Source organism: Acromyrmex echinatior, chromosome 2 (assembly GCF_024713525.1).
Source record: "Acromyrmex echinatior isolate Ae372 chromosome 2, ASM2471352v2, whole genome shotgun sequence".
Lineage (NCBI taxonomy): Eukaryota > Metazoa > Arthropoda > Insecta > Hymenoptera > Formicidae > Acromyrmex > Acromyrmex echinatior.
This window is the reverse complement of record NC_141853.1, coordinates 2158587-2175707: the sequence shown is the minus strand read 5'-3', so window position 1 is coordinate 2175707 and position 17121 is coordinate 2158587. Positions and strand designations below refer to the sequence as shown.

Below are 17121 nucleotides of genomic sequence, written 5' to 3'. Positions count from 1 at the left end.
ACGACCGCGCTAAAACTAAATATAACTGCAGTCCTTCGTAGAATGCATCACGATTTACTCGTGTCGCACAGAACGGAGCACATCTAGAATTATTTTACGGAAACTAGTGCGAGTTGTTTGTGAATCTATCGAGAATCGATTTTACACGATTGTGAAAAATCCTGACTGCTCTCCGTATGCATTAACGATTATTATAGCATTTTTTTTTTTTAGATCGTTAAAAATATTATACGGTTTTAACAAATTTGATTTTTTTCAGGAGTGCATAATAAAACTCCTACACTTGAATCGAAGGGTATTTTAGTTTGACAATACTCCGCTTCAATTCCTCACTTCCGTATTTATATACACTGTGTACACTGAAATTCTGTATATCGGGTGGAGAATACATCCGGCCATCCTCGTCGCGGCCGCGACCGCCAGGTCGTTGACATTCCCAGAAGGCTCAAATTAATATTGTTAACTCGAGTTTCATGCGCCCTTCGGAATCGAAGTTTCCGCGAAACGATCCCGCGAAACGATAAGCTCGAGAATTCGATTGTATCGATATTTATATTCTGATACTCGTGGGAACCGCTCTGCCAAAATTAATGTGACTCACATTACGTTGAAAGAAAGTGCGTTACTAAGCCCGCGAGAATTTCGATCGGAATGCATACACGCTCGTCTGGTTTCCATTCAACCGTAAGACACGCGCAAGCAATATTTAGTCACGCTTCCTGATCTTCTTCGCATCGCTTTTTTTATCGTGCTCATCTTTACGTTTGAAAAATTACGTTTTCGAAACTGTTTCTCAAAACTGAATGATATATATATAATACTTTCGGTATCATCGAATTTATTATAAAACAAAAAAATTGGATACTTTTGCCTCTTGATTTTTCTCATTTGAGAAATAAATTTACTCTTTCCCTTTTTCATTTTGCTACACAGGTAAGATCACGATTGGATCCAACCGAGATGCGGACATTTTGGTGGCCGGTACCGGCGTCGAATCTATGCATTGTGCTATCGAGAACAATAATGGTGTGGTCACTTTGTTCCCCATAAATGGCAATACGTTCATCGATGGTGTATCGATAAATTCGCCAGTGAGACTCGCGCAAGGTAAGAAACCTTGACCTAAATATGAATGACCGTGACCGGTGGGCGTGCAGACGTCCTAAAAAAGTAAGGAGGTCCTTTGGTAAAAATAATATTTTTTAAGAAACACCTCGTTATTTATTAGCGCAATATTATTGCGTGAGAAATAAAAATTTTTTTTCTATTTATCGTATTAAAATCCGTTTGGTTAAATAGAATGAAAAATAAAAAGTATATAAATCAAAGTTATGAATGTACTTATAAATTTATCGTAATTATTGTGATAAAGATAAAAAGGCGTTAAATGTTTCAGGTTGTATGTTGTCGATAGGCCGATCGAACTATATGCGTTTCAATCATCCAGCCGAGGCTAAACACCTACGATCTGTCTTTCCCCACTCGAGAATCTCAATGGCGCCGATAAGTTTTGCTCTTCCTGACGGCCAGCCGCAGGAAAATCATCACTTAGAGCGAAAACCGCCAGTTGCACCGCGAAAATCTCCAAGGAATTCTTGCTCTGACGATGAGATGGGTTTTCTGAGCAAGCTGACTAAGTTTGAGATGCTGTCGAAGCAAAACAGAACCAATTGCGTTTCACCGAAAGTATTTCCTGCTGGTGCTCTTACGACGAATGTACCAGCCGACCAAATCCTCGGTCATTCAAGATCGTCGAGCCTGGTATCCTTGACGAAATCTCCGGTGAACGGTTTCGCCATGAATGGTAATGTCGATTCGGTATCACAGAACTCGATCATTTATCATGACGAGACTCGTCAGCGATCGGAATCGCGTCTCAGTACGCCAACTCGATCGAATAATGCAGTAAACGTGCAGTGCCAGAATCACAATCAGATTAGAATGTACTCGGCGGAAACATACTTAAAAACGTGTAAACCACATCACGAGAACAACAATAAAAACGCGAGATCTCCATATGTTGGTATGACATCTCCAAAAATCGTCACCGCTCGAAGCGATGACTTGATGTCTCGAAGTATGACTTGTCAGAGCTCGAACGAACTGGACCATCTCGTCGATAGAGATTTCGACATGAGCCAAAGTCTTATTGTCACGAAAACGACTACTACAGAATTTCTGCAATTGGAAAAATACGGATCGAATCCGAGTATCTGTAACGCCAGTGGAGATGCCAATGTCGAAATCTTGAGGCCGTCTAACGTTCACGGATTCGGTTCAAATCCAAATGTTAAGCGAATTCTACCACCAAGTCCAGCATTTAATCGGAATCCAAGATATAATGAGCAAAAAAGAGTTTACGCAAGGGTCAAGAGTCCTACCCCGAGTGTCGGCAGCAATTGCTCCCTCGAAGAATTGCGAGAAAGGCAAGCCGACGCGGAGAATAAACGCAGGGAAGCGGAGACCAAGCGGAAACAAGCGCAGGAAGAGAGGTTGCGGGAGCAAGAGGTCGAGAGGCAAGAGAAAATGAGGCTTGAAGAGATCTTGGCAATGTGTGCCGAATACGAAAGACAAAGCACGGTCGAAAAGCCGAGGCAACCTAATCGGTAACTATCGTATTTTATTTACATTTTATTTGCTTTCCTTTTATATTAATTCTTCTTCCAATCATTTTCTTTGTCCTTTTGTGAGAGCATGAGATAGAAAATAAAGAGATTTGTAGAAATTTATTTCGTAATATTAAATATTCAAATATTTTTTTTAACTTACTCCATTTACTTGCAAACAAAGTATATTACTTATGTAATATTTTACAGGATTATAACAAATGGATCTCTTCCGCGTGACAAGAGACTCGGCTATACTTCTTTCGATAGTCCGAAGAGCCCATCGAAAAATCAACCGCATTTCTCTTTTGACACTATCAAGCAAACCAATTGGGGTGCTTCGTCATACGAGAATGTATCCGTGCAAAATTCTAAAGTTATTTTTCAAAATAGCAATTCGTCCAATCGTAGAGATCAATCTGCTCAAGTTGAAAATCGTGATGTCTCCGTAGGATCGCCACATGCAAATACACCAAATAATAATCAACCGGCGAAGTATTCTAATGTTCATAATACGAATGCCAACTACAGTTTCTCAGGTTCAATTTCTCGTGGCAGCAACTATGAAAACGTTAGCACTGGCAATAATAAAAAGAGCGGCAGTTACATCGACGGAACAGGGAATTACATGAAGGCTGAAGACGATACCAAAGGCTCATCGTCCACATACGGAACGATTCGACTGAACGGAGCGAAAATCGAATCACAGCAAACGACGCAAAATGGGAACGCGAGTATTTACGAAAACGTCGTATTATCCCCGACGACACGGAATAATCAGAATCATTCCATGCCAAAGAAAAACAGCCAATTGTCAAACTCGTACGAAATGATAGAAAATAAACTGGCCATATCGAATGATGATCTCCTTGAAGCGATCGAGCAATTATCTATGCTATCAAAATCCAAAGAAATCTACGTGACTCCCAAGCGAAACAATTCTGAAAAGGATAACGCAAAGTCCAATGAAGTAAAAGCTGACAAAGACAGAAAGCAATTGGAAGAGGAAGACAGGAAAAAATACATAGAATTTTTGCAAAACGAAAAATTGCACATTCTTGGTAACATGGATGCTTTGAAAAGGAGCGTCGCCGAAATTGAAATTCAAGAGGAAGAAATTAGTAGAGAGGTAATTATTTTATTCTGGCTTATTATATATTATTAAGCAAGATTGAACACATAAATTCATAGTTTTGTGACTGTTATCTTGTACTACGCGTATCATATATTAAATAAGTTATTTATATGTTCTCTTTATCCCTTTCTGGCATGTGGAAGGCATCTAATTGTAAGTATTGGTTCTGTCAGATAATAATTGTGTGTGTATGTGTATGTATGTGTGTGTATGTATAATAATTGTATATATTTATGATAAATAATAAAATTATTAGTGACAAACTTTAGACAATTTCCGTTAGCTATGTCTAAATTTGTTTCTCGAATTAATATTTAGATACACATTCTAATCTCTTCCTGTAGATTCTTTTCATAGTATCATATCTCTTTTTTCTAATTATTTTTCATTTAATGTTAGTATGATCTAATACAGAATGTAACTGTAATAATAATAATGATATAATTAATTTCTCATGTAAAAATAAAAATTGAAAAGAATTTTTTATTTTAAAACAAATTTGAATATTGATTTGTCCTACGTATACTTTATCAATAGAAAAATAATTATAAAGAAATAATAAAAATAAAATAAGTCGATGTTTAGAAATTTTTGAGGTCAAATAGGGGTATCAGTTTATAAAGAAATATGGACTACAATGAAAAATACATTGTTTTATTATTTCGTAGAAATTTCCCAGAAAAAGCACTCGCTGTTATTGGTGTATTTTTTTAGTTCATCCAATCAGAATTTCAGATTTAGAAAAATATACCAATAACAGCGAGCGCTCACTCAACTGTTGAGTCCGCTAAATGCGCTCAATCTTAGCTAACGGCACACTTGAAGGGATTTCTAAAATTGAATTTTTCAAGAATAAAACATCATAAGGAAAAGAATAAGTTGTTTGATTTATTTTCGCACAAGAAAGATTAAGTATATCATCACCGTATCATTCATAATCTTTTTCTTTCACGAAAATTTCTACGAAATAATAAAACAATGTATCTTGTAAGTAATTATCTTGCCAACGTCTTATTTTTCGATAAAGCTAGATTTAGAAAATTAGCACAAATAAGTATTCAAAGATATTAAAAATCAATACGTTGTTTATTTGACAGCTCGAATTGGAGAAAGCGCTTGTATCCGCGGAATATGAATCAGAATCCTTGAAGCTCACGCAAGATGAAGGAGAGAAGATAAAAGTGCAAATGAGAATAAATGAACTGGAAAGAGAAATGGCAGAAGATAATGCGATTCATTCGAATTTGCAAACTGAAGCAAAACAACGTGTTCAAAAGGCACAGCAAGCTTGCGTTCAACTGGATGAACAATTGGCCAATTGCATGGATGAAATTATGCAGGATATTGCCAATAAGTTAACGATGCAGCAGGATGTTTTAGAGAGCGAAAGGAAAGCTTTCGAAGATTTGGAGTTTCATCATCTCGAAGAAGAGGCGAGTAAATTAGCCACGAGAGAAGAGCTGCAAAGGTACACTATATTGTTTAACATTCAGTTTTCTCGAGATATACATTACGTGCATGTTTTTGCAGATACTTGAGTGATCTCACAAACAAGATCGAAAACAGGAAATTGCAACTGACTCATCTGGAATCGCAGCGGTCCGAAGCAAAGAACACAGCGACTAAAGAAGCTAGAAGTCTGGAGAGACAGAAATTGGGGCATTTGAAGCGATTGGAAGAAGTCAGTAAAGTAACATAAAATAAGTATGAGAAACATTAATCCATTAAAATCGATGTATGTTTAAGCATGATGAAATTAGATTACAAATTCTCTCCTCCAACAAAATTATTTTCCTACACAACAAAATTATTAAACTAATTAGTAAACATCTCGTATTGCATGTTATGTCTTAATGGATAATGTATTATAGGCTTTATCATTTATTAATTAATTATCGTTAATTCATCATTAACATCAATTCATCAACTAATAGTTAATCAACGATTGTAATTATGATAGGCTCGAAATAGAGTACGAGAGATAAATGAAGAGCTTGGCTATCTAGCTCAAAATTCTGCTGAATGTTCTGAAGAAAAACGATCCCCGAGTAGAGAAGACTTCGACAGAATCTCCAGAGTAACCAATGATTCTCCCATCGTAAACAATCAAGGTAGCTTAGGAAGAAAGACGATCGAATCGCTGAAAGAAATCGAAAGAAATCGTCAGCTTCATTTAGCTAAACAAGGTACAAATTATTTCAATTTATGATACACTTTATAATACATGTCCTTTAAAAAGGATAAGTAAAAATAAAAATATTAATATTTTTCCAGGGAGTCAAGTAATCTCGGAAGAAAGACGTAGAGTCGAAGAATTGAAAAGACGCGTACAGGATGAAGTCCGTTCACAATGGGAAGAAAGAAAAATGAACTGTGCGTCTTTTAACAGCGTTGAATCTGGTGAAGAATCTTCCAGTTATTCTACTGGACCAACAGAAAGGTAAGCCTTAATGATAACAATTCGGTTTTTTTCATCACTTTTTTATGTGTTATATGATTCGAATTTTCACAATTTTATTATTATAACTCTTCAAATTTTTTTTAATTAATCCAAAATTTAAAAGCATTATTATTTATTATAATTCTTTTATACGGCGTCAATTTTTATTTATATTCTTTCGCGATAATATAATATTTAAATGTATCCTAAATATGTTTTTGTATATATATATATATATATATATACAAACCCCGCTACAAACGTTTATTATGCACATAAAAATCAACGTATGCTATTTGTACCACGAAATATGCATAATACAAGACGCGTACATTATCGCGCAGTATCACAGTTAATCACGACGACCTTTCCATCGTTGATTGAAACTTATTACGAAACCTTTTTCATCCACACGAACGTTGTGTAATGTGTATATCACTTTATGATAGTCTAAGTGTATCCTATGCATCCGATATAAAATCAAAATTATCCATTCAATGTTGCAAGTAGGTGGATAAGCATTAAAGTATTCCACGATTAAGTGCACCCATTTATCCTTCACTTCTTCAAAAAAATAATTTTTATCATAATGTAAAAAATATAAATAAATTAGAATTTAAATCGAGAGAAATGATTATATTTTGCGAAATTTCTCAGAGAATTAGAGAATTTTATGGCCTCATTGTTACACTATTAGTATTATTGTTAATATACAAGATGTTAAGAGCAATTACTGATTACGTGCGAGGGTCGCATATCGTGTTGGTTTGATCGACACTCGGCTTGAGTCTTCATTCTCTCGTGGTACAAAGTAGGCGGGGCGTTATCGCGTGATATGATATCTGTGTAACTGTATGTCTTCTGATGGTTCTACTTGCATTAACGTGCCATATATGGAAAATCAGCGAAAGATGAATATTATAACGTGATATGAAGATATATAAAAAAATGTGATATACAGATAAAGAAATAACGAAAAACGAGTAGTAAACAACAGAATTAAAAGCGTGTGTTTCGATAGCTGTCGACAATGCTCCAAAATGAATCCCAGAGAAATGAGTGAGATAATGCTGAACGAGGCCAGAGTTACGGGATGCAACCTAATTACTTTCCTTACTAGTAATCGTTGTTACCTGTGCGCTAAAGATTGGATTTGTGACAACTGTTATCATCCTCTGGAAACTCACGCGCGCGATATTCATCAACGTTATTTGTGAGTCATTGCTTTTTGAAAGAAAACTATCTTTTTTTCGAAAACGATCGATTGAATTTACGAGACGATTTAAAATCTTCAAAGAATAATTTAACACGAGTATATAAATTATAAAAAGCTCCATTTCAATTAAGTCTCTTCAAAGTATTTATATCATGTAGAGAATAAAATAGTTAAGAGTAAATCATTTTAAAAAGCTATAAATAAGCCAAAGAAATTAAAATAAAATAAAATAACACGTCGCATTAATTATTATTACAATAATACAAATGCATAAGCTACACATAAATTTAAGATAAGTCTAACAAGACGATATGTCGCAAAAAATAGATCAATGCTCACCTTTTGACCCTTAAGACGTCATAATATATTTCCGCGCGCGTAAATGCACAATACGTAGACGTAGTTACAAAGGTGATATAATTAATTTGTGTGCGTATGTGTGTTACGATTTATATATAAATAATTTGCATATAGAATCATAAAAACTTATCGTTAGATGAGTTATCATAAAATGCTAAGATTTTGTTAAGCTTTCCCTTATTATACAATATTATTAATTTTTATATATCAGAGTTTTGCATATAATCGTATTTCGTATTCAATAATTCAGTGATTAGACTACTGATTATGTTTTCATTAGAAAAGTTTTGGTTACAAATTACAAATATTTATCAAATATATTTCTGTTATGTTATTTTATTAAATTCTTGACCAAACTATATATATTTGATCATTATAACTCTTCATTTATCCGTGTGTGTGTGTGTGTATGTGTGTGTGTGTGTGTGTGTGTGTGTGTGTGTGTGTGCGCGCGCACACATACACAAATGTGTGCACATAGCATACAATGCGCACATCGCATGAAGCTTCGTTCGTTTAGAGCCATTACTACATAAAAGAAAGAAAATAAAATTACAGAAACAGGCTTCAATAGAATCAGAGGTCAGTTATTGAGAACAAGGAAATATTTCTAGTCAACCAAGGCCGAGGTTGGCACGGCAACGAGATCGGAATGTTCGAGTATCGTTCGCGCTGTATTTAACATTGTAGAAGAATTAAATGCTGTGCCGGTGGTATCGTCGAACCGGTCTACCGAGTCACTTTGTACTTGTTAGGTTTTAATAATACCTGCCTTTCGCTATAGTCGACTATAGGCCTCGTCTTCTTCTCAGTTTCGCAAAGCTCAAGAACTAGGACCGTGATTTTAGAAGTGCATCGTGTTCCTTCCACGAGGACGTCAAAAACGCTGAATAAAATTCGCGACATTCAGTGTTTACGCTCCAGTTAATAATAGCGCTCACTAAATGTGTCAGCGTGAAGTTTCATATCAAATATAAAGTGTAGGATTCAACAATATCAAAGAAACTGTATTATTTTATTTTGTGCAACTTGACGATAAGAGCCATCAATTGAATTATTCATATTTCTTATATTTTTACATTTATATTTAGGATATATTTTAAATATTAATTTGTAAAGATGTAAAAGATAATGAAATATAGACTCATTTTTTATTTCATTAAAGTTTCGTTAAAAGTTTTAATGTGATCAACAAATTATGGAGAATTGCAACGACATTGTTGTAAATTATTATTACCAATTTATTTTTCCAGTGGTAGTGGAAGCACCGACGGCGCAGAAGGTGGAAACGGCGAAAAATTATCACCCAGCAAACTTTCGGAACTTACTTCTCCCAGTCCAGGACCGTTGAATAATTCTTACAGTTTACTTCAAAATGACAATGTAAGTATATATAGCACAAAACACATTTTTTCACGTTAATCAAATTTAATTTATATCTCAATCTTTAGTTTATATCTCGATTCACTTTGGGATTGCATTGTTGTGCAAATGGAATGTTGAACGTTTACATGAAATGTTTATAATTCCTTTCCAAGAATCTATTTACTCATACGCATTGATTTCCAAAAATATTTTATCGTTTAATCAAATGCTATTGCACGGACACGTGTATACATACGTATATACTACAAAATGTTACGTCGAGTAAGCGAGAGTCTATCTTTCAGTTTCTATTTTTGCTCGTGTGGATTTTATCGCACACCTGTTCAAAGAAATGTCCCTTGACAAGTCTCCTCTCCTAAAATTTTTCAGTGTTCGCACAAGCGAGATTTCTCTTGCTCCGAGACGCATCTATGTCACAAATTTATTTATTTTACGAAAATATGAGCTATTGATTTCTTTTTTACTAAAGAAATAATTTTATAAGTATAATTTTTTTAAGATAAATGAAATATTTGTATTTTTAATGTGGAGTCTTCAATTACTGGGTATGTTCTTAGAGTTTTAAATTATATAACAAGAACAATGTAATGTAAATATAATAATAGTATGTTTTTCTTTTTAATCTTTACATTATCTTTACTTGTTTTTATCTTTGTTATCTTTTTTCATCTCTCTCTTTCTCTCTCAATTTTTACGCTCTCATTTTACAATTGGCGATATTGACTATAATAAAAGAGTATTTTTTTATTATTTTATTTTTCTCGGCATAATTCCAAAAAAAACTCCATTATTATGCCAATCGGATGCAAAAAATAGTGTGTTACGTTTCCAAGCAATTTTATGAGAGAATACTTATATCGGTTCACGAGAAAAGTGAATCAACTGCAGGAATGTTCGAAAGGAATATAGAGTTAATATTTGAAATACTTTAAAAATAACTTGAATCATACACAAACAAATTGGAAACAATGTGTGTGTAAAGAAATATTTTATAATAAATGTATCATCTACATAGTATCAGTTGTGCTAAACGATGCAGTATAAGTATAGATATAGGTATACATAACGGACTATGAGATTTTCTTTTTGTGTTACCATTTCTTGTTTTGACAGTTGAAAGAGATCATCTTAAAGTACACTTTCGTGTATATTGAAAAACAACATATTTGTTGTCGCCGGAAGTTCGTGTAGCATTTTAGCCTACCACACGTCAAAGACGTTTTCAGCGCTGTTTCGCAAGTATATCCATTTGCATTCTGGAGCAAGTGTTTTCGTCATTGCGCACGTGTTTTTCCCAGTGTGATATGTGCATCTAAACCCCGATATGCGAATATGCTGCGGGTTGGGCAGCATATTCAGAGAATAGTTTGTACTTCGATAAATGTGCCTTTGTAAAGTCTAGATTAAGCCTAGCAATAATTTATGATGATAGCATTGATGACATCGAATGCATAAATCTCTTTTGCAACTGACCTCTTTCTTGTTAGATATATGTACATACTTATAGACGTACGATAAATTTTCCACGTTTTTCCTCAAGCATTTAATCAAATAGATATTTAAATTTTTAGCAATGTCAAAAATAATCAAAGAAATTTTTACAAATTAAATTTTGTATGCGCGTAAATATGTTTCTTCTAAGACTTGAGTTATATTTCTTCGAAGACACATATTACTCTTTGCATTCCTACTACTTTACTTAGTATTGAGTTAAGCCGAAGTGAAGCGGTAAATTAGTATTTATGATGAGTCACCACGTTTGCCAAGCTGACGGAATTTCTCATCTCTGACTTGACTACTAATAGCAAAAATTATTTAAAGGAACTTTTGACGTTAATGTTATATAATAATATTGGCTTATTGCTCAATTATTTAAAACGCAATATTAATTTCGATAACAAAGATTTAATTTGGTATGCAAAAGCAATACTGACTTAAATACTGACATAATTTAATTAATTCAATCGGTTTTCATTATTTTATTCATAAGTATACTATTTAATTTATCTACTATGTATCGAAATTTAGTTTTTATTTTTTTTATTTTGTCAGCAATATCCAATATAATTTAATTGTAATTACATAGTGAGTATTATATTTTGCATTACGGAAAGCGAATGTCTCGTTTTAGCAATCTGTGTCATTCAACATCTATTACACGTGGCATGATATTTTATGAATGAATACTTGAAACTTATTGCGCGAGCGAATTTTAGTGCTCACAGCATTTGGTGAGTAAGTGGGAGTCCGGAGTTATATTTTACGGTGGGAATTATATCGCTGGACTACCAAGTCACCAGCGTCAGTCTTTCTCTGTCATCCATTTGGATTTGTGTGAAACGATATCTCGGCAGTTGCTATCATTTTTCGTTAAATTAGACAACTTTTTAAAAATTAGATACATTTTTAAATTAGATATAATACAATGTCGCTTATGTGGATAAGTTATATAAAAGGCAAAACAAAAAAACGACACATCAGACGAAAACGTGAAATTTGCAAATATGTACATGAAAAAACTGTATGCAAAAGCAACACTGACATCATCAAGGTTTGTGTTTATTTATCACTATTATTTCAGATTGTGACATCAGAAGCAAAAAAAATATACAATACAAATCCTTATACAAATTCAAAGTATTAATATTTTGATAAAATAACGTTTGCAAATAATAAAAGCTGTAAAATATACTGGAAATTCGCTAATTAATAAATGTCACATAAATAATGTATTAATAAAAATCACATATATCTGGAAATGAATCATGCAACTAAAAACAAAATAATGTTCACAGCTATAATAAACTTGTCAAATTAATAATATACAAAAATAATATAATTTCTCCTTGAAATAAGAAGATAGTTTTCAATATATTTTATAAATCTGTTCCATCGATTGCAAATGTTATTTTATTGAAAAATATTCAATATAAAGTGAATAGAAATTTTATTGAATATTTTCTCGCTTTGGAATGCTTTTATAATCTGAGATAATAGTGGTGAATGAACAGGAACTTCCAAAACTTGATATGCATATTTTTCCTAATTTTTTAATAATGAAAATACACGAATCAAGATTATTTTTTAAATATTTCTGTGAAAGTTGATAAAACAGAATAATGAGAATATGTGAATTATTTTCAGATGAGAGACGATAGGAGGACATCGATGGAAGGTGAGAGGTTTAGCGACAATAGTGGCGGTGGTGGCGGTGGTGGTGGTAGCGGCGGAATTATCGACGGAAATGGAAGTCGCCCTCTTTCTCAGACATCTAGCGAGATGGATACTCTTGGACCATTGCAACCTGTCAAACATCGCGAAAAGGCAAAACTTCAGGTAATGTTCTTAAAATTGATTCATTACCTGTGTAAGGATATAATACGAACCAACAAGATAATTGCTTCAGAAAAAAAACTTAGCTTTTCTTGAAAAAAAAATCAAGAAATTTACGCAAATTTAAGCTTTTTTAAGAGTACTAGAGAATCAGATTGCTTAAAATTTTTTACTCGACAGATTGTTTGAGATTTTTTTATCGAACTGAATAAATACAAAAAAATGAAGTTTTTAATAATATTTATATAGCACATAAAGAATAAGAAAATATATTTGCTATTATAATAAATACTTAAATATAAATATATTATGTAATATATATATATATATATATATCGTTTCTTTTTTGAAATCGTCGTTTTGCAGTCTCAGCTCTGAGCTAATCAACGAATTTTAGCTAGAAATCTTTAAGAGACTTAGAGTGACTTTACAAAGTAAATCAAATAAAAATTAACAAAATAGCAACTATTATTAGCAATTTTTATTAGTGAAAACTCAATTTTTTAGTTTTTTATGCTAAAAAAAATTAATACTTCTGAAATATTATAAAATATTTTAACGGGGCTGTCCGTGATACATTTCATAAAGATAAATCTCCTGAAGATTTCTAGCTAAAATTCACTATAATCGAACCATCGAAAGCCGAAATATTATTGCAAAACGACCTCGAAAAAGAAACAAAATATATACATATAATATATATTACATATGTATATGTATATATGTACCGTATATTTACACATAAATATTTGTCAATAAATATACATTTTTTTATCTTTTACATATATGTATAAATATTAAAATTTCATTCTTGTATATTTATTCGTCATAAAAAATTATCAAAAATTTCGAGCAAAATTTGATCTTTTAATTTCGTTAATATCACGATTCTATTTTATACCGGGAAAGCTTCAATTTATTCGATGTATTATTTTAATGTTAATGAATTAAAATTTCTATGATGGATAAATTTTACAGAGACCACTCACGAGGTATCTTCCGATCAAATCCGAGTCCTTGGATCTAAGGCATCATATAGAAACTGCCGGACATCAATTACCTTTGATTTACGATGTTACGGTCGATACAACAAGTTGCAGTGGTTATTTATCAAAGATGAGTAAAAAATTTCATCATTGGAACAAGCGATGGTTCGTTTTTGATCGCAGACGGAAGACATTATCTTACTACAGCGATAACACGTCCAAGAAAGCTCGCGGTATAATTTACTTCCAGGTAAGTGCCGAAAATTGATCTATTAAGAATTGTAACATTAATATCAACTAATCAACATTAATACATTGTAGTCGATCGAAGAAGTCTATGTGGACCATATGAACACCGTCCGATCGCCACAACCATCCCTCACGTTTATCGTCAAGACATCATCTAGACTTTATCATCTTATGGCACCCAGCCCGGAAGCTATGCGTGTTTGGGTAGACGTTGTATTCACTGGTGCAGAAGGATATCACGAATTTGATCATGGCGTTTGATTTATATTTATTTATAAAAAAAATTTCTATGATATGGATTCACACACACAAATTTTCTAATTTTACGTAACATGAGAATATTTTTTTGTTTAATAACACTAGTCGATGTAGTTTCTGTTGTTTGAATAAACGATATATACATCGAAAATGGTATCTTTTATTCAAATAACAGAAAAAAAAAAATCTTAAAACGTCGGCCTGTAACGAGAGATTATTTCATAAGGAATTATATCTAAAATCAGAATAATTTTTTACTAAAAACATGAATTGATAATGCATAAAGTAAATGAGACCTAAATTAGAAATAACAAAATTATTTTTTAATGTATTTTAAAAATAGCTAATAATTTTAAATTATAACAGAAAATTTCTCTATATTAGATAATATTCCTTATTGTGTAAAGCACTTCCATGAGCCCGAATTATTCGCCGACCGACATAACAATTCGAGTCGACAAGAGCGCGTTTCTCACGATTTTTCCCCATTGCCACTTATACGAAGCTGTGACGCGCGACGCAGAAAGCGAAGGAGTGACGGCGTCACGGCGATAGAGAATGAGATGCAGTGGGGAAAGCTAGCTACGGTTGACGCAATCTCGAAACTTTAATCCGGGCTCTGTATGAGAAATGAGGCAACGTCAGAAAATAGGACAAGTACGAGAACTAAGCTGCTAAATTCTAAAAAATAAACGAGGCAGCTATAGATTACAAAAATTTGTAAGCTATTTATATAACAAAAATAAGAGATATTTTAATTAAACATTATGAATTTAAAAGTTTAAATATAATTACTAAGCTTTACACGATTTTATAATGCAATGATAAATTTAAACTACTGTTTGTAGTTTCGCTAGTAGTTTTGGTTTCTTTTTTTGAAACCGGAGTATTTTTTTGAGAATGCCATACGCTTATCCGCAATAGTAAAAGAGCTTTGTAAAAAAATCAGATATCATCATCAATCATTATATCCAATCATTATATTTTAAAAATCTTTATTCAAAATAAGATTATCATACACAGAATGAGATTCATCTGTACTTCTATTCATTTATACTTTGTAGAAAAGTAATAGATCTGGTAAATGCAAGTTAAAACATGAAAAATTATTTCAATTCTTTCAGTATTTGAAGTGTATAATTTAAATTAATTCTTGATGTATAATAATATTTCTTTAAAATTATTGAATGATATATTTTGATTAAAAATATGCATAATATTCACATGAATTATAAAAATAATGATATTAATGGTACATAAAACGTATATTTTTGATAAAATAAAATAAATAAATACGCTAATAAGAAATGTTTATAGAAGGTCAAAAATTTTATTAAAAGAAAATGTTTCATATATATATATATATATATACTAATATATTTTATATTAGTTTATATATTAAAGACATAAATCTTATAAATTTTCAATGGTTTTCTAATATCACTTCAAGCACTGAACTATTCGAGCTATTTGAAGAAATGTGGGCATTAACAGTACATCATGCGCAAGTATTATTCATTATCATCCAGATTAATTATAAATGGATTTTTATCAATCTAAGTAAATAAGTGTTATTAGGGTTTGTGTTAAATTTTATAGATACTTCTAATCTAGTCTTCCAGCGTATAAATACAAGATTTGTGGAAAGTTATGCAATTAAATGAATTATAATAAAAAAAAACTTTACAAAAATTTGTATACGTCCGAAAACTAGAGGGAAAAAGCCAATATTTGTAAATATAACATGTAATTGTGCTGTTACTTTAATTACAGTCTAATGCGTGACATTCATATTTTGATATCATGCCATATATATGCCAAGGATTAATTAAACTAAGACTTCTTACTATTATATTTTATAAAAGATCTATGTGCGTCTTGAGCTGAGACTTATTTTACATAATAAGAGTATTATAGCAAAATCAATATCATTCTTATCATATTTTAATAACGTCGCACATATTTAAATGAATGCGTTTCATTTAATTTAAAAGATTATGTAAAAGATATCGATAATCTAATAATACAATGCTATAACTCGAAGATTTCATAGTCTGCTAGAACTTTTAAATAAAAAATATAGATTCAAATTGATAAAAATATTTTGTATTTTTCTTCCCATTCTATTTGATTCCTATTTAATATTTAATATCGATTTGCTTTTTTTAACTTCTTCATCTTGAATGCAAAAGCCCCTATTTTGTAATTTTTAACGATATAACAGTATCAGTTATATATTATTGTCATGGCAGTATTTTGATCATATACATATAATACCTACACAATGACAATGTAACGATACCATCATTGTCATTAAGAATTGCAGAATAATACAAAATAAGAGCTAAGGTCCACGATCATGACAAAAAAGATTGGACGGAGTGTTTTCAGAAAAGGTTGAAGGAATAATCGAATTAGTGGTAAGGAATAATCGAATTAGTGGTTGAACTACACGTTCAAGTAAACTTGTCAAGTATGCTTGCGCAAGTCACTTGTGCAAGCGTATTTAATAAGTTTAGGCCGACCACATACGTTTAAGTAAATTTGCACAAGTGGCTTTGCGCAAGCATACTTGACAAGTCTACTTGAACGTATGTGACCGATCTTAGGGCACTTCAACTAAACGATACCGATAGAGATATATATAGATATATATACAGCGCACTTCGACTAAATTCGCTCAAATGCTTCGAATATATTTGGTTTTATTCAAGTATTATGTGAGTGTAGTGTTGTAATAAGAAAAGAAAAAAAACTCAGGAAAAAAAACGGAAACAATAAAATATTCTCTTTGAATTTCCATGGCTTAAGGGAAAAAACCGTTTAATGTTAATGTTTATTAAAATTGTTTTATTTGAAGTTGCAAAAAGCATTGCAAGTATTGCTTTGTTTAATGTTGCATTGCTTTATTTACAATTTATATTATATTTACAATATATAGAGATTATCATATCTAAAGTTAATGAAATGAAATCGAATAGTTTATAGAAATTTTTTTATTCTAGTTATCAAGTTCTTTTGAACGTTTCCACCTTCACAAAAGTATTCATTGTAACTTTAAGCTTATATATACATTTTTTAATTGTTTTTAAATGCTTAATGTATTTTGTTTTTTATGCTTAGCTTTAAAAGTGCTAAAAAATTGCAGTAAT

The 17121-nt window shown here is 31.9% G+C and overlaps 1 protein-coding gene and 1 long non-coding RNA gene across 3 annotated transcripts in view; one reads left to right on the top strand and one right to left on the bottom strand.

Annotated features, from left to right (window-relative positions):
- The window catches only part of LOC147910396 (uncharacterized), a 52154-nt gene extending 43419 nt beyond the window's left edge, over positions 1–8735 (bottom strand). The window contains exon 1 of the long non-coding RNA XR_015544234.1: positions 8526–8735. This is a non-coding gene — a long non-coding RNA (uncharacterized LOC147910396). The remainder of the gene's footprint in view (positions 1–8525) is intronic.
- Positions 1–16069, top strand: part of LOC105145626 (uncharacterized) — a 30174-nt gene extending 14105 nt beyond the window's left edge. For both annotated transcript variants that reach the window (XM_087403351.1, XM_087403350.1), the window contains 11 exons: positions 934–1107; positions 1397–2606; positions 2817–3735; positions 4839–5209; positions 5272–5422; positions 5702–5927; positions 6016–6181; positions 9011–9140; positions 12288–12479; positions 13455–13712; positions 13784–16069. In XM_087403351.1, the coding sequence (XP_087259477.1) occupies positions 934–1107; positions 1397–2606; positions 2817–3735; positions 4839–5209; positions 5272–5422; positions 5702–5927; positions 6016–6181; positions 9011–9140; positions 12288–12479; positions 13455–13712; positions 13784–13972 (3986 nt within the window). In that variant the 3' untranslated portion in view covers positions 13973–16069. The remainder of the gene's footprint in view (positions 1–933; positions 1108–1396; positions 2607–2816; positions 3736–4838; positions 5210–5271; positions 5423–5701; positions 5928–6015; positions 6182–9010; positions 9141–12287; positions 12480–13454; positions 13713–13783) is intronic.
- Positions 16070–17121: the final 1052 nt, after the last annotated feature.